The following is an 18254-nucleotide window of genomic DNA, read 5'->3' as shown; positions in this document are numbered from 1 at the left end:
AACATTTATTATTAAGGGAGAAAAACAATCCAAACCTACATGGTCCAATGTGAAAAAGTGATTGCCCCCCTGTTAAACATAACATAACTGTGGTTTATCACACCTGAGTTCAACCTCAGCTGAACAAAAGAACACTAAGGCTTGTCTCAATTTTTCCAGAAAACATCTTGATGATCCCCAAGACCTTCACTATATGGTCTGAACTTTTTACAAAGTCTGTGTACCATAACATCTGGTGTAAAATTACTGCCGCAGTTCAGAAAAAGAACATCATACCAACAGTAAAATACAGTGGTGGTAGTGTGATGGTCTGAGGCTGTTTTGCTGTCTACCAAAAATGTCCGGCCATCTGTTTGTGACCTCTAGCTGAAACCAAATTGGGTTCTGCAGCAGGACAATGATCCAAAGCACGGATGACTGTGGAGTGGGCTAGTCAAAGTGCTGGTTTGAATCCCGTTGGGATGCTGTGGCTTGACCTTAAAAAGGCGCTTCATGCTGGAAAAGCCTCCATTGTGGCTGAATGACAACAATTCTGCAAAGATGAGTGGACCAGGTTATCGTAAATGCTTGATGTAGTTGTTGTAGCTAAGGATTCGGGGGGGGGGGGGGGGTATCACTCTTTCAGAGAGATACTCAATTCCTCAAATCAGGAAGGGGGTGAAAACATTTTCACACCACTGTATCTTGTTTAAACTTTTATTAACTGTTTGTACGCTAAAGTGAAATATGTATCTAATTAAGCTCAATATGTAATTGAACCTTAAAGCAAGCACAATATTTAAGGATGATAATTTGTCCTATTTGTTCTCCGATCTTTGACATGACAGATTCGGATACGTGAGAATTAATAAGCAGAATAAAGTCTTGTAGTAGCAGCGACTGTTGCAAAATGGCATGATTGGAAGATCAATACCACTTTTATGCATGACAGTTGCATTGATCTGCTCATCAAACTCTCAACTGGGGATTTCTCCCAAACCGGTGATCAGGTTCAGTTGCCGTTCACACCTGTTGTGTTCTTTCCAGGCATTCTTTACAAAGGCAGTGGTGAGAACCAGTTCATCTCCCTGCAGCCGCCTGTCATCTCCACAGTCATGGGCAACGGTCGCCGCCGCAGCATCTCATGCCCGAGCTGCAACGGCCAAGCACAGGGCAACAAGCTGTTGGCGCCTGTGGCCTTGGCGTGGGGCATCGACGGGAGTCTCTACGTGGGAGACTTCAACTACATCCGACGCATTTACCCGTCGGGCAATGTCACCAGTATCATGGAGTTGAGGTGAGATATTTATTGCAAATGTTTTTGTGGCTGCACAAATGTTATGCGTGCAATAATGAAGTTGTAGAAGGTGTCTTTTGTCGCAGACCCCCCGCACGGTGATAATGTGAAATCTTTTCCTTATCCGTCTCCATAATTAGGAAGGACATCCTGTCTTCGCCGTGTAATTGGGATGAAGCTGCCCTCGTGCCAACTTGGCTTATCTGAGCACTGATTCAGATTTGGCCAATTGGCTGCTTTCAAACTGGCACACGATGATTACATTTATAGCCTCATTCAGATATGTAAATGCCAACATGATCAAATGCTAGCAACAGAGCCCAGACCATCAGACCCCATCACATGCTTACCTTTAAGGCGTTCACGTCACCCTAAAGCAAAATCTAACACCTGTCTGAGATGTAATTGAAGAATGTTTCACCAAGCTGTGCATGTACCTGCAGAGAAATAATGTCTGGTTATAAATAGCAAGCAGGATGCGTTCCCAGAGCAGTCCCGGGGTTTATAACACCTCCAAGTGTTTTTAACTGCTTGGGGGAGAAGTGAACGAGGACTTATGTTGCTGAAGTTGTAATTGCTGCTGCTGCTGGTGTTCACGTTTAAAAAAACACATGTAAAAAGTGACTTTGCAGTGACTTTTGCCATCAAAATGCACGCCTCAAAGTCCAAACACTATCTTGTGTCACGATACATCCATATCCAGCTAGGTGCTGTCCAGAGCTGCAAGGACAGGTCTGATGAATCCATTTATTGATGTTTGGCTGTTAAGATTTGTGTTTGATCACTTATGTTTCGTCGGTGGTGGGTTTTATTACTCAGCATCAACCACCAGAGGGAGTGGTTTCTTATTTGCTGCCTAAACGGGCTGCAGTAAGAATGGAAATCGAGAAGAAACAAGCAGAGAGTAAGTTTGCATGGTTTGCATCAGACCATCAGAAAATGGCAATTTTATACAAATGTATAACATGCAAGGTATGCTCGGTAAGTGTACTTGTCCAGCATACCTTATGGGTTTTCTGTTAGTATCAAGCAGTATTATTTTGCATGTATAATAGTGCGTAAGAGTTAATACCCGCATTGTCCTTGTAGTTGAGTTATATTCCATACGGTTTTACTGCATATTAAGCAAACCTCCTCAAGCAAGTTTTGGAGGTTTTTGGGGGGTTTGGGGGACCCCCCCCCCCCCAAAAAAAAAAACACAGTTGCAGTAAAGAAGCTGTCAACTTGACCTGAGCTTGCATAAGCAGTTTAGTTGCTTTTTCAGAACATGTTTTGCTAAATTCCTTAAGTACGTATGAGTGTGCCTGTTACATAAGCTCAAAAGTCAGATTCCCGTAAATGGAAGGATTTCCAAAACTTCTGGGAATGCCGCGTCATTTGTCATCATTGACAACACAATTTAACTGTTGCTGAATCAACAAGTGGAGCCTTTCTAACTGCAGATATGTCTTTGAACGCTTTACCAATGTAGAGCACCCTATATATTTTTTTTCCAACAACTATGGAGTGAGGTTACCCTAGTCGGCAAAGTTAGCATGCAAGTACATTTTGCAGTACCGTAGATTTTAAAAGTTTGAGACGGTTTCACCATTCCAGTCCCAAGTAGCATCAAGCCCTTGAGTGACATGGAAAACAACAAAAAGTTAGCTCTGAGCCTCAGGTCCGGCGACCTCTATATTCTTTGACGAAGACACTCTTGTTTCTAACGATATTTTTTGCCCTTCCCGAGCAACAGGTGAAGGAACTTCATGGAGACAGGAACATTTTTCCTGTTTCTCTACTTTGTCATCCCTTCTTCCCTCCATTGACTGTGTTCTTTCTTCAAGTTTCCACTTTTTCCTCCAGCTTTGGTTCTCCTCGGCATGATAACTTATCGACTCAGACTTTCATTAAGTGTTTTCTCTTATTTTATTCAAAGGGAAAAACAAATACATAGAAAGCATCTTGACTTTTTGTCTTCTGTTGCTCTTTTTTGTAGAAATAAAGACTTTAGACACAGGTAGGTGTGGAAGATATCTCCGTAGTGCATGCTGCCTGGACCTGGACCTCCATCTCATTATCACCATCATCAACTCCGTCACCATCATCTTCACATAAATAAGCTGTGCTTTTTACAGTCGCCTTCCTTTAGCAGCAGTGATTACCACATGTAATTAGAGCAGGCCAATTAGGGTCTAATTACAGTTGATGGAGGGGGGGAATGGGGGGGAGCATCGCCTTATTTGCGAGGTGACTGATGGAAATGTGCTAAAAACGCACCGATTTCACCGCCAGAATGTTTTCGTTCTATAAGGTAATACAGTATATTCACAGCACAGACATAGTTAAAGTGCTTTTAGCCCCAAATAGTAGCAAAAGCAAGCATTATTAAAGGGACAACGCCATAGAAAGAAAACCTGAATATGCTTTAGACCAGTGACTCTCAGTAATCTTCTGTCATGCTGCGCCAGGGAACATAATTATTATTATTTTTTCCCCAAACACACCCCAATTTGAAAAACTACAAGAGGGGCGTCCAACTTTCTCCACAGAGCACATACTGAAAAATCAAAGATCAAGGATGCAAAACTGTTTTTATATTAAAAGAAAATGTAATTTTTCCAACTATTTCCTTTTACACATTTTCTCATAGTGTTATGACTTAAAAAAAGGGGGGACACGTTGGACACCCCTGTACTACAGAATTGAGAAGTAGATACATATTTATTTGTCTGTACAAACCACTGTATGACTTGCTGGCACCAGCATCAATGGAGCATAAGCATAACTGCCAACCTTCAAGATATTTTAGTCGTATAGCCCCCCCGCCGCCTCTCACGTCCCCTCATTCCAGGGGTCTCCCTTCCCACTATTGAAGAAGCACCACTTTAGACTATAGTGTACAACAGATACTATTACAGATACTATTGCAATACTATTACAGCTACTTAGACGATAATGGCTGTGTGATCAGTCATTTTTATGCTGGATGCTGGAGCCTATCCCAGCTGTCTTCGGGCGAGAGGCGGGGTACACCCTGGACTGGTCGCCAGCCAATCACAGAGCACATATAGACAAACAACCATTCACACTCACATTCATACCTATGGACAATTTAGAGTCGCCAATTAACCTAGCATGTTTTTTGAATGTGGGAGGAAACCGGAGAAAACCCACACATGCACGGAAGAACATGCAAACTCCACACAGAGATGGCCGAGGGTGGAATTGAACCCTGGTCTCCTAGCTGTGAGGTCTGCACGCTAACCACTCGCCCGCCGTGCAGCCCCAGTCACTTTCAGTGAATAGTAAATCTGTACCAGTTGTACACTGACTACACCAATACCCTTCACAATAAATACAGTACTGTCATAATAATGCTGCTCAGGGGGGATAAATATTACTTTGTTTCCGACCAAAAATAAGTAAATAATGAAGTATATTTGGGCTGATACGGACGTTAAACCGGAGACATGTTTTGACGCCAATTAGTGGACGTTCTGTTAGGATGTTTGTATTGCATTCAAGCATCGAAAAAAAATAGCATGAATTTGACAAGTCAGTCAATAAACACTCATCGGAGGATGAATGTTTGTTATGAAAGCACCCCTCTGACAAAAAGTTTATCTCCGTACTTTCACATTGGGAAGACCACCAAACTCTTGCCACTCACCTTTTGATCAGCCGTTGTTCTTAGGCATGAGAAGCTTGACTCGGGTCATACCGACTGGCTGCTGCGTCGGCTGCGCGTGTCCTCATACAGGTGTTGCATTGATCATGTCCACCCCCCCGCAGGCCGACTGTAAAAAAAGGGGGGCACGTGCTGAGCTTTTTATAGTGTAAGACATAATGACTCAGTTTTAATGAGTGCAGTTCTCCATCACACACAAAGACGTCCCACAGATGCTTTTATTTCACCGTCATGTCATCCACCTCCATTGCTTTTAAGGCTGCTGCACCATCCACCATGACGCCACATGTATGGACACAAGTATTGGGTCACAGCTTTTAGTCATTCCACCTATCAATCAGGGGGTAGACTAGAAACCTGAATCTCAATTCTTATTCTTGTTAAGATGTTTTGGGCGATTTTAGAAAGTTTTTTCTGTTCTTTGGGATGAACTACAACAAAGAATAGACATGTCCAAGATCCGGGACATCACTCCATGACCGGCTGTCCCAGTGCTTTTGTCCATATATCATGTTTGGAACCGCCGGGTGCACAGAAACCTTATTTTCTACTCGCACTTTTCCATCTGTCCTTTTTATAACCACAAACACAAAGACAGAACACATATTTCCCCCTTTGGCTCATTATCCCAAAATACGAGAATGCTGCTGGTAATTATTGAAAAGTTGATTATGTTTGTTAGGACTGCCAAAAATAATCTATATTCAATTTATCATTCATGTGCGTTATGAAAAATAACTTTAAACTAACTTCAGACATTTCTTCATTCAGTTTTCAGACGCGGTTATGAATAAATTATGTAAATGTTTTGATTTTTTCATTTGATTGTTAGTCTCGAGTATGAAAATTAAACTCTCAGATGAGGTCTGTGTTAATTTACGCAAAGTTACTCAAAACAAGTGTTACAATTAATGAAGTTCCTCTCTTGAACTCAGCAACAACCCAGCGCACCGCTACTACCTAGCCACCGACCCAGTCACCGGACAACTGTACGTGTCGGACACAAACTCCCGGAGGATATACCGGCCCAAAACCCTTGCTGGTACCAAGGACCTGCAGGCCAACGCCGATGTGGTGGCCGGAACCGGGGACCATTGCCTGCCCTTTGACGAGAACCACTGTGGGGATGGAGGCAAAGCTCCGGAGGCTTCTCTCACTGGACCCAAAGGTATCGTAATCCCGTTTTGAGGACACGTCTTTGTAGCTTCTCGGTCAAATCCGCAGCAGGACTTGAATGAGTCTGTCTGACTCAGTCTGAGGGACTGATTGGCCCTGGTGGGTGTGTCTCCTGGGAGAGGTCAAAATGGAGACCTTCTTAATGTGGCACGACTTGGCTGGTGAACGATCAGAGATTACGGTAGTAGACAAAAGAGGAAATAAGACACTTAAGACATAAATTAAACAACCGCTGGAGCCTATCCCAGCCTACTTCGGGCACACAGGTACACAGGGCAAATATAGACAAACAACCATTCACACTCACATTCATACCTATGGACAATTTGGAGACCTAGCATGTTTTTGTAATGTGGGAGGACACTGGAGTACACGTAGAAAACCCACGCACGGCGAGAGGGTGGAATTGAACTCGGGTCTCCTAGCTGTGAGGCCTGCGCGCTAACCACTTGACCACCGTGCACCTTGCTTGAGCAGTGTCACCGTTGCCAAATGTGTTGCCTGGAGAACCTTAGTGACGACTCCAGTGCCTGTCTCACCGAAATATTACTGACACCTAGTGACCAATGCCGTGTACTACAATTCAATGTATTTATATTGTAGTTCTAGTTTTAGTTATTTCGGTTACAAATTTTTATGCGTGACAATGCTTTATTTATGCCAAGAATTGTCATGTTCTGCAGAACAGGAAGTGATAATTCCTCCACCTGTCTGAAACCGTTGCACAATGCACATTTTGTGCAAGTGCATTGACCCAATTTAATTGGGTGCAGCTGTTTTCAATTTCAATTATTTGTTTTTATAAACCCAGCGTCGTCGTAGCAACGGTGCTGGTTCATTGAGTCTGTTATCCTCGCCCAGGCTGTCACCTGAACTTTCTCTGGCCCTGTTGGGACTACCTAAGACTACCTCAGTGTTTCTTTCACAGAGCCTTTTACCCTCGGTTTTGCTTTTTGTTGTTTGTCCCTGCACAGCTGTGAGGATCTGCAGCCATTCCTCTCAGTGCCAGCCATTTTTGATTATTTCGACTGATTTTCCAAGGCATATAGAATACTGTGTTCTTATTCATTATTTTTTGAAAAACAACGTAGCGGCGGATGACTGCATGTCAAGCTTGAAAAGGCCCTCCTCAAACACCGTCTGCTAACAACAATGTCCTAACATTTCACCCCCAAAGATTGTCTCATTCCACGAGCAAAGTGACCACTAACAAGCTGTTATGCCACCAGGCAAGCGAACCGCCTATTGTTTGCAGGACGATCGTTCACAAGCCATGCCAGGCAACACTAACAACAATAACAACCCTGTTGGGACACAACCAACAGGGACATAAACAGGAAAACTCCAAACGTATTCTAGAGGATTGTTACACCCGCAAGCGTAATAACGTCCCACAAACGTAATAAACCACAAACGTAATACATATCTGCAGCTTTGAATGTAATAATCCCGCAAATGTAACGCATTTCCTACAAACGTAATAAAATTTACCCACTGCAAATGTAATACTGAATTTGTAATGTAATAGTTATTACATTTGCAGGAATTATTATTAGAATTAGAAATTATTACATATGTGGGAAAGTGAAAATAAATGTAATGTAAATGTAATAACTTCCCACAAATGTAATATGAGACAAAATAATGATCTTTGTGTTTGTTGTTTGTTAATGAGGGAGAAGGTGTAGATGTCATTTTGAGGATTTTAACAAGATAATTATTTTTTTTCTTTTTTTGTGGAAAATTTTTTATTCAAAGAGTATCATTTGAATACATTAAAGGAATCTTTAATTATTAAATTATAATTTATTTTAAATTAAATTAATTAATTTTAAATAATTATTAAATTATTTATTATTATTAGTTTATTTTATTTTTATTATTATGTATACAATTATTTTAAACATAATTTGATAATTGCAATTGTTTTAATAAAATTATTATTACTATTATTATTATTATATTTTATTATTTCTTTTGATTATTTCTTCCCCATATACACACAAAATCACACATACATACAATAATATACTGTAACTAAAACGCACATGTATGCCCACAAACAAAATGTAATAATTTACATTTTATTACGTTTGTGGGAAATTTATTACATTTGCGGGATTATTACATTCAAAGCTGCAGATTTGTATTACGTTTGTGGTTTATGGGCAGTTATTACGTTTGCGGGTGTAACAAGGATCCTGGTAAGAAGGGGTTCTCAACTGGTCTCTTAACTCTTAATATTTCTTATATCACATATAATGTCGTGCTGTCTTTTAATAATTCTCGTGTGATTCCTAGTTCAAGCAACAAGGAACATTTGCTTTCACTCAAAACTTCACCTGGCTATGAATAATTTTGGGCACCACACTTGAGTCCTAACACTCAGAATGCTAATTTTGTGCAAAGCAGACACAAAGTCTCCTCCTCTGCGAGCATCGTGTTTCTCTTTTCAAAGTAAACTTGTCACCAAGCTGCTGGCGATCGTGCACAAGTAGATCCCTGCTATGTACAACCTGTTGTCGGCGCTTGACGAGCACTTGGCCATTTGAGCTAGAATTGCTCACTTTTCTATAAATTCCACGAGATGAAAAGCCAGAGATGGATTGTTGTGCTCTCAACGCTGCCGGCTCTGAATGCCAACAGCAAGAGTTTGAGTTTGAGCCGGGTGACAAGGATGGCTCAAAAGACTCTAATGACGGAGTGGGTGGAAGCTGAGACCAGAGAAGAAACAGCAGATGGCTTGTGTGTGTGCATATTCGTGTGTGTGCATATTTGTGTGTGTGTGTGTGCATATTTGTGTGTTTCTCTCCTTCTTAGACATTTGATGAACTCTGCCCAAATGTGACACTGTTCATCTGTCTGAAAGTCTTTCGCCATCAAATAAGGGGGTGAACTCTGCCAAAGACTCAGCGAGGCTCCGTGCGCTCATCGATGTTTTTGCAGCAGGCAATCTCGTTGGGGCTCAGGTTGAGTCAAAAATGTTAACCTGACGTAAAAACCTTCAAAGACTTTACTGAAAAGAATAGAACTTGCAATTCCATTTATAGGTTAAAGCAACAGTGGTTGAGCTGAAATAGTAAAAATGTGATGGACTCGAACGATTATAGGTGGAGCAGGACCCCTGTGAACGGCGAAAAATGGGCGCACCCATAAAAAACAATTTTATGGGTTGCAACATGGGTTGCATATTAAAAAAATTTAATACAGCATTTGAAGACACTTGACAAAGTATTTTATATAGTGAGTTAATATCCCGAAAAATAAACGAATTAATCTAATATGATGACCAGCCTTTGTCAGCAGTGGAACACACTGTGGGCTCGCTCACTTACTTAAGTCCTGCTAGAGCTCCACCAAAGTATTCTTACATCTTTTAGGATCGTGTCTCATTCTATTGAAGCTTCACAAGTTATTTTCAATAAGTAAGTGTGGGCGGAAACTGCATTACACGGAGAAAACCACACAGAAACGCCCAAGGGGAGATTCAAACCCAGGTCTGCCCGATCTCCCGACTGTGGGGCCAACATGCTAACATTTATGTTATTAAATACAAATGTAACAAATACGTAAAAACAAAACAAAACGAATAAATAAACGTAAATACAAAAATTAACAAATGTAATAGAAATTACATTTGCAGGTTATTCAGTATTACGTTTGCAGTAGGCAAATTTTATTACGTTTATGGGAAATGTATTACATTTGCGGGATTATTACATTCAAAGCTGTAGATTTGTATTACGTTTGCGGGTGTAATATGCCCCCAGTGTGGAAAGGACAATCAGAGGTGCAAGGCATGAATGTATTTGCCGTATTGGTGCTGTTCTGTATAAAATGTCAGCAAAAGTCGAATATTTTGGACTTACGACAAAGATAAATGCCCTGAACGAGACTTTTTCCTCAACTGACCTCTAATGCGTTTAAATAAGACACGCGTTTCTGTTTGATCCCCAGCCTTCCCATGATAAATACCACTAAAAGTCAAGATGATTTGGTGGAAAAGAGCACCAATTCTCCAAGCACAGCATGTTCATCAGCTTCTTGATGGCCTCTTGATGGCCACAGCAAGTCCTCACCGGCTCGGCCGACACTTGCTACAACAGAGAGCGTTTAGTCGGATGCCGTAACCACGGCAACTGCACGTCTTTCAAACCTCAAATGGTCCAAAGCCGTCATATTCACATTGGCTCTTTACTCAAATGGTGTTCAGATTGGTGATGAGCGCTGCTGTAAAAAAAAAAAAAAAAAAAAAAAAAAATCCCAAATGCACCAGCACTTAACAACAACCCCCCCACCACCACACCCTCAAAAAATAAAAATCTCCTCCCTGACTGGGCTGCTTTTTAGTGAGGCTGACAAGTGCACATACAGTATATACGCCATGACTACAGCCTTTGCCACTTCTGCCTAAGAAATTATTTAAAAGCAGAAAAGCAGCCAGTGAATTATTGATGGCTGTGCTTTTTGCAGTGACCTGAATAATGGGAAGGCAAGCTTGACACATGTATCCATCGTGTTGTCTCCACTGAGTCATGCAAGCAGATATGTGCCCTTTCAACCCGTGTTACTCTCATCCCCCCCCTCCAACCCAACCCCCACATCCCTTTCCTTCTCTAAATGTCATCATCAAGGCATCGCCGTGGACAAGAATGGTCTGATTTATTTTGTGGACGGGACTACCATCCGCAAGGTGGACCAGAACGGAATCATCTCCACGTTCCTGGGCTCCAACGACTTGACGTCGGCCCGCCCCCTGACCTGTGACAACAGCATGGATGTCAATCAGGTGGGGACCTTTTAACCCTGTCTGCAGACTTCAAAATGTTGCATATTGTGTTCTTAAAATAATAACGAAACAGGAAGTATTCACCACATTGAATCTTGCACAAATAGGTATGCTAACGGAACACATTAGGATTTATTCAGCTACACAATAGCACACTGAATAGACTAAATTAACATAACAAGCCAGCAAGTCCAAAAATCAAAGTACAGATAACTTCACCGAGCTCCCGATCTCATTCCACATCACTAAATCCATTGAATTCTTGATCCTTGGTGTCCCGCAGCTGTCAGCAGTAATGTTCACTCCTTGGTTCATGATAGTAAATATAAATTGAAGTTTAAAATCCTGCAAAATTCTATGCCGGTATTAATTTATATATATGTCAAGCTATAAAAAAACATGTGAAAAATACGGTGTAAGAATTGCATCTGAGATTTATTACCATATTTATATTTATTTAATACCATTTGTCAATCTTTGACAACCTCATCTGTTGTTTTTAATTCCCTCACATGCTTGTAAAGTTTATTTTTTCAAACCAAGAGGCAAAGTTTCTGTAACAACATTAAAACACGGCTTCCACCGACAGAGACGCATGCAGCCGCATTATTAGAGTATGACAAAAGAAGTCAGTTATCACTCGGCCAAGAAGAAAAGGCAAAGAAAAAGCTTTTTCCTTAGTTTGTTTCTTGAGTAAACAAGAGCAGTCATTTTCCGGGAAAATAGCGTCGAAAAAATAGGCGCTTGAAAGAGGACTCGATGCAGGCAAGAAGTGGAGACGTAAAGTGTTTGTTGTAGCGATGAGCTTTCAGGTCACGGCAGATGACGCGCAGGGAAGAATAATTACTCAGGTAGGATTCTGTTTTGATGTGGCTGCAGTAGAATTAGACTTTGGTGTGCCACTGGAAATGCAGGAGATTGAGGGCACTGGCAGCGGCCATGATAATGAAGCAGCCCCAGTATATAAAAAAAAAAGACTCTTTTTCAATGAGATGATTCTAAAGTGGCTCGCTATCTCGACACAATAGGTCATATCGTTACAATACCTTGCCGCTTCCACTGAAGTACTGCAGCTCTCTGCACTCTTCATTTTTTTTACTGCTTTATAGATGACTACTGCAGGAAATAAAACCCAGAAAATGATTTTATTGCATGAAAATGAATGCATTCATTGGCTCTTCTATCGGTCTGACCTGCAGAAAGTGAATGTTAAAGTGTGGAGAGTTAAACCTGCTGCAGTATCACATGTACGTATGCTAGCCTGCTTTTCTTTTTTTTGTCTAAATTGCGTAGGTTTGTAGTTTCATGGCCGTCCATTTTGGTGGTTAAGTATTTATTCCTTCACAAAAATGGTACAAAATGAAAATGGTTGGCTGTTTGAAAACTGTTTGCCGTTAGTCTACTTGTACTGGCGCGAAATGGGGCAGTGCCCCACCAGATCCTGCAGGAGATGCATACCTTGCTACATTGACTCCCACTTGAAATTAAGAAATGCATTACGTTTTTTGATCGAAATGAATCGAATCAACATTTTTTTTCCCCAAAAATGTTTTGTAGAATATTGCACTTGACAACGTAGTTGTACTGTATCGTTCAGCCCGCATTAACAATAAGTTCCATTCATTTGTATATTATTCTACTGTGTATTATCCATCTATTAAGCGGTTTCACAACTAGAAGGTGCACTATTAATTCAGTTTTAATTGGCTGCTGTAGAAATAAAACAACAGGAGGTAAATGAGTTGTTTCAGTGCGGGAACAGTTTGAACAGAAAAATAAAGTCTATCATTCATTCATTCATTCATTCACTTTTTAACGACACGCCTCTCATAACAACTCTTTCAGTGGGATGGATGACATCAGCATCCCTCATACCGCAAACATAAAAAAGTACCGCCTGCAAAATTACATGGCAAAATTGCATGTAGCATAATATAGCCAATTAGACATATAAGTCAAGTAGAAGTCAATATTCATTCATTCATTTTCCACCGCTTATATTCACAAGGGTCGCAGGCGTGCTGGAGCCTATCCCAGCTGTCTTCATGCAAGAGGCAGGGTACACCCTGTGCTGGTCACCAGCCAATCACAGGGCACATGTAGACAAACAACCATTTATACTCACATTCATACCTATGGACAATTTCTGAGGTATAACATTTGAGTGTTAAGTTGCTGTGTGATGATTTTGTTAAAATTTCAAATCTCTTTGTTTGTTTGATTGATTAAAAAATATTCATACCTATGTACAATTTGGAGTTGGTGTTGGCCAAAAGCAAGCAAAGCCCTCCAAAGCGTGAAAAAGAAATGACACTGACAAGAAGACTTGTCAGACACAGTAAATGTGTCCCATTCTGTAATAGAGCAACATTAATAGAAATGGAGCAAGAGGTTGTTTACTGGCAACAGCCAACACTTTAATGACTGATGACAAGAAAGCAATCTATGTTTGTGTTTACTTGGGAGTGTGGGCGCTTGAAAAGACAGCGAGAAACCGCACGGACAAAAGACTCTTGCTTGTCACGGTCTGCCAATTAATGCAGTCTTTTTACAGCGAGTCCATAAAGACGCTTTGGTGCCGCCGTGAAGTTGTCGTACGTCCAAATGGAAGAAAATAAAATAAAATAGTCTCGGTGAGGTTCAGCTATCAGCTAACTTAAAGGTAGCATGCATATTTTTTTGTTATTGGTTTTATTATTACCGATCAGTCACCCTTAGCGACGCAGTTCATCAACATTTTGGCAGCTTTAATGTCACATTTAGGAGGCCGAGCAAACATTTGTGTTCTATTCTTAATTACCTTCGCTCTCATATTACTGACAGGTTTACTGTGATTGTTGGCCTCCATGCAGCTTTGATGGTTTGACTATGGATTGATGTGTAATTAGTGTTGTTAGTTTACCTAATTAATCACCTAACGAAGAGCAGAATAGGTCAGTTAAGGTCACAATTGAATTTAAAATCTATTATTGCTTGTCTATCCTTGAAATGTAAACTGAAAAAACTGAATGCAGCTAGCACAGGTTTAGCTTCATGCCAATGAAGAACATTTATGGTAATGGATTGATAATATGTATTACTTGTATGTATTTAAGGTTATTTTGGAGTGGCCCACAGACCTAGCAGTGAGCCCGATGGACAACTCGCTCTATGTTCTGGACAACAACATAGTCCTCCGCATCACAGACAATGGTCAGGTGAGCATCGCGGCGGGACGGCCCCTTCACTGCCCGCTCTCCAGTCTGGAACGAGGCCTGGCCGGTGGTCAAAGAGCCCAACTGACCCCCCTGGAATCGGCGGTTTCCATCGCGGTTTCCTACCACGGAGCCATCTACATAGCCGAGACGGATGAGAGAAAACTGAGCAGGATCCGGAAGGTTTCTGTGGATGGGGAGATTACAGATTTGGCCGGCGCCCCCTCCGACTGCGACTGTAAGAATGATGCCAACTGCGACTGCTACCAAGCGGGGGACGGCTATGCCAAAGATGCAAGGCTCAATGCCCCTTCTTCTTTGGTGGCCGCTCCAGATGGAACGCTTTACATGGCTGATTTGGGCAACATTCGCATCCGGGCCATATCAAGAAATGGGCCAACCTTAGGTTCCTCTGCCAATACATACGAGGTGGCCTCCCCCGATGCCCAGGAGCTGTACATCTTTGACAGTAATGGAACCCACCAACACACGGCCAGCCTGCTCACCGGAGACTTCAAATACACTTTCAGCTACAGCACGGACAACGACATTACAGCGGTGACGGACAGTAATGGAAACACCCTGCGAATACGCCGAGACTCAAACCGAATGCCGGTGCGTATCGTGGCCCCGGACAACCAAGTGATCTGGCTCACCATGGGCACCAACGGCGGGCTCAGGACTCTCACTGCTCAGGGACAAGAGCTGGTGCTGCTAACTTATCACGGCAATAACGGTCTTCTGGCTACCAAGACCTCTGAAATCGGCTGGACCACGTTCTATGAGTAAGTCCAAACGGCGAGATCCGTCTGTAGAAATGTTTACATCCCCGTATGTCATTCTAGCTGAAATTCATTTGGATGTTCTCCCTGTGGAGTCTGTTCATGATACAAATTAAACAAACGCTGCAGCTTTCTGCAGACTCATTTAATTATGTAAATGTACGCACCTTGAAGTTGAGCAGATTAGGTTTGTTTAGCAATGAAAATAAAAACGCATTGCCTGCTGCTCATTGACAAGCAAGTTTACACAAAAGTTACTTAACTGCATCGTATTTACTGTGCTAATGTTGGCACAGATACAAGATCAACCATCTATCAAGATGTTTCTACTGTTTTCAATGTTGCTGCTTAGGAAACGTTTACAAGTAGTTATCAGACTTTGCTGCCAACTGCTGTAGTTTCGTTAGCCCATTTAGATTTTAATCGCAAATGTTCATTGTTGCACTGATTGCTGTGAATGATAGAGCTGAAAAAATTAACCTCCTTGGCTCTGCATTGTACAGACGACTATGAACCAACATATCAGCCTGTGGGATATATTATTTTGCAATGATGAAATAATACTTTGATAGCTAAACCTAAGCACCAAATTGCTTTTTTGTGTCGTTCATCGACCTTGACCAGTAAAAACTATGACATTTTACCCCAAGCCCTGATACACAGCTTTGTCATCCAAACAGCTACGACAGCGAAGGACGCCTAATGAACGTCACCTTCCCCACCGGCATGGTCAACAACCTGTACACCGACATCTACAGCGCCTTAACAGTTGACATCGAAAGCTCCCTGACCGAGGAGGAGATCAGCATCACCACCAACACATCCACCATCCATGCCTACTACACTCTTTCCCAGGGTAATGTCCGACGCCGGGAAGTTATTTGTCATTAGTTTGAGGGACTTTGGAGCTGGTTCGCCAGGAGGCGCCAGGTTTATTCCAGGACAAAGTTGTTCGATCGTGGAGTTGTGTTATCCTCACATATTAGTCTCGACTTTAATTCCCAGTCGAGACTTCAACCAGTGACAGCAGTAGTTCAGTCTATAAGGAAATGCCGATTGGGGCTGAATTTGGGGACCTGTGAGGCACGAATTCATGAACCCCTGTGGACCACCGACCAAAATATCCAGCACTGATGACACTTAAATTCTCAACCAAGTCATGCGCAAAAGGTGAATGGAAGACAAGTATTGTTGATTTCTTTGTGGACTTGGGTAAGTAGAGGGTTAAAGCTATCTAGACTGGTCCAAACGTAACACATAAAGAAAGATACTAAGCTCCTGAGTCCCTTGTCATGCTGTTCCATTAGTCTAAATTCCCAGACTGCAAGGATTGTCAGGGAACAACTTGATTTCTTTTGTCTGTCTTTTATAAAAAATGTGATTGGAACCCAACCAATCTCAGGAAACTCACAGGAGCATTCGTTGTGTGCCGTAATTACTTATTCCTTCATTCTCCACAGACCAGTGCAAAAGCAGCTACCAGGTGGGCTTCGACAATTCACTGAGAGTCACGTACGCCAACGGGATGGACACCCACTACCAGACGGAGCCCCACATTCTTGCGGGGGCTGCCAACCCCACTGTAGCCCGCCGTAACATGAGCTTGCCCGGTGAGAGCGGGCAGAACTTGGTGGAGTGGCGCTTTCGCAAAGAACAAGCCCGAGGGAAAGTGATTGTTTTCGGACGCAAGCTGAGGGTACGTGGGGTACTTTTAGTTCTTTTCTGCTCATCTATTACATTGTCAGAAAAAGTGTTGTGGTACATTTAAGGAGACGAAAGCTTGTCACTGGGGATTCCACTTTTAGGAACATATCTTTTAGTCCCTGGACAGTTATCTTGGTGTCCGATAATGAGCCCTGTGGGACGGTCTAGGCTTTACCTTCAGGTTTACCTCTTATTTCTGACACTATACCATCCCACAGGTGAATGGAAGGAACATCCTATCAGTGGATTACGATCGCACTCTGAGGACAGAGAAGATTTACGACGACCACAGGAAGTTCCTCTTAAAGATCATATATGACACGGCAGGACACCCCGTGCTGTGGGTGCCCAGCAGTAAGCTGCTGCCCGTCAACGTGAGCCGAACCAGCAGCGGGCAAATCAGTACCTTGCAGAGAGGTCCTACCACCGAGAGGCTTGGCTATGACACACAAGGTCGTCTGGTGTCCCGCGTGTTTGCTGACGGAAAGATATGGAGTTACACCTACTTGGAGCAGGTAAGAACTGACATAAAATGGACGTCATTGTATGAGATTAGAACCCCAGTTAGTTAATTTAGTATAACCATAGTTAATAAAATATTTTTCTTTTACCACCCAGTCCTTTGAGGACCAAGGACTCAATGTATTTTAGAATACGCTGGTCATCATGAGCTGCAAGCACCTGATATCAAACAAGGTCATCCTGAAGGGGCTTCAACACAAAGCCTGACTAATTTCCCTGCTGCATTGCAGATCTCCAATCATCATTTTAACATAATCCTTCAAGCCTGATTGCATCTGCATAAACATCTGCAAGTAGCGTCGTTGTAGCACGGCAAGAACAGCAGTGTTATTTAATCATTTATCCTGAGATAGCCAGCTGTTTTTCTGCGGGGGTCAACTCAGGAGGCCAAACTTGAGAAAAGTATCCCGGGCTGTGCGAGCCTCACTCCATCAAAGCGCATGTGTTTTTAATAGCAGGGTGCACTCTTTAAAGCACTATATGTGTACAGCTGGGGACCGTCATAGTCGGTATGTTTTATTTATGACCTGCCAAGCGACTGCATATCTGAATTTGTTTTAAGCTGACTATAAATCAAATGGTGAAATTAATGTTTGACATTGTGCATGGGCTGAACAGATGAAACCCACAAAGAGCCAACATACATTGATTTTTTACATTTCTGCAGCCAAACAGAAGGTAGCATCAAACAACACTAAGGGGACACTCTTGGAATTGGATGCTTTGATATTCTTCTGGTTACTTCCTATATTTTTCGATGTTATGCTGATCTGACAGGATACCAACTAGCAAAAGCGGCCTTGATGTCTTCCGTTTAAGGATTATTTAGCTGTTTCTCACAAAAGAAATCGGCTTTGATTGCGTGACCACAAGTGCCGTGTGCACACTCTGACATAAGGAGCGCGGAGAGCTCAGGGAGCGCTGGGAACGCTGGATGTGTCCGCGGATGACTGGGCATGACATTTTAACAGAGAAGGGTGATGAACCTCGGCGAGACAGCGGGCGCTCCAACCTCCATTTACTGTAAACGACTTCAACTGGAGGGCGTGAGTAATCACAAGTGCCACCCTCTGATCACATGTCTTTGTTGACTCAACCCGACAGTCACAGCAACACTGGGAAAACACGGGAAATTGCGATT

The 18254-nt window shown here is 42.3% G+C and overlaps 1 protein-coding gene and 1 long non-coding RNA gene across 6 annotated transcripts in view; one reads left to right on the top strand and one right to left on the bottom strand.

Annotated features, from left to right (window-relative positions):
• Positions 1 to 18254, bottom strand: part of LOC131107832 (uncharacterized) — a 188049-nt gene that overhangs the window by 82844 nt on the left and 86951 nt on the right. Inside the window, exon 4 of the long non-coding RNA XR_009120347.1 lies at positions 4929 to 5055. This is a non-coding gene — a long non-coding RNA (uncharacterized LOC131107832). The remainder of the gene's footprint in view (positions 1 to 4928; positions 5056 to 18254) is intronic.
• The window catches only part of si:dkey-237h12.3 (teneurin-3), a 210151-nt gene that overhangs the window by 185948 nt on the left and 5949 nt on the right, over positions 1 to 18254 (top strand). For all 5 annotated transcript variants that reach the window (XM_058058091.1, XM_058058082.1, XM_058058074.1 and 2 more), the window contains 8 exons: positions 1027 to 1276; positions 3255 to 3275; positions 5882 to 6114; positions 10757 to 10911; positions 14007 to 14890; positions 15568 to 15743; positions 16348 to 16583; positions 16810 to 17106. In XM_058058091.1, coding sequence (XP_057914074.1) covers positions 1027 to 1276; positions 3255 to 3275; positions 5882 to 6114; positions 10757 to 10911; positions 14007 to 14890; positions 15568 to 15743; positions 16348 to 16583; positions 16810 to 17106 — 2252 coding nt within the window. The remainder of the gene's footprint in view (positions 1 to 1026; positions 1277 to 3254; positions 3276 to 5881; positions 6115 to 10756; positions 10912 to 14006; positions 14891 to 15567; positions 15744 to 16347; positions 16584 to 16809; positions 17107 to 18254) is intronic.

The sequence above is a fragment of the Doryrhamphus excisus genome, chromosome 2 (assembly GCF_030265055.1).
Source record: "Doryrhamphus excisus isolate RoL2022-K1 chromosome 2, RoL_Dexc_1.0, whole genome shotgun sequence".
Lineage (NCBI taxonomy): Eukaryota > Metazoa > Chordata > Actinopteri > Syngnathiformes > Syngnathidae > Doryrhamphus > Doryrhamphus excisus.
Note: the sequence above shows the minus strand (reverse complement) of the source record. Positions and strands in the feature narration are given on the sequence as shown.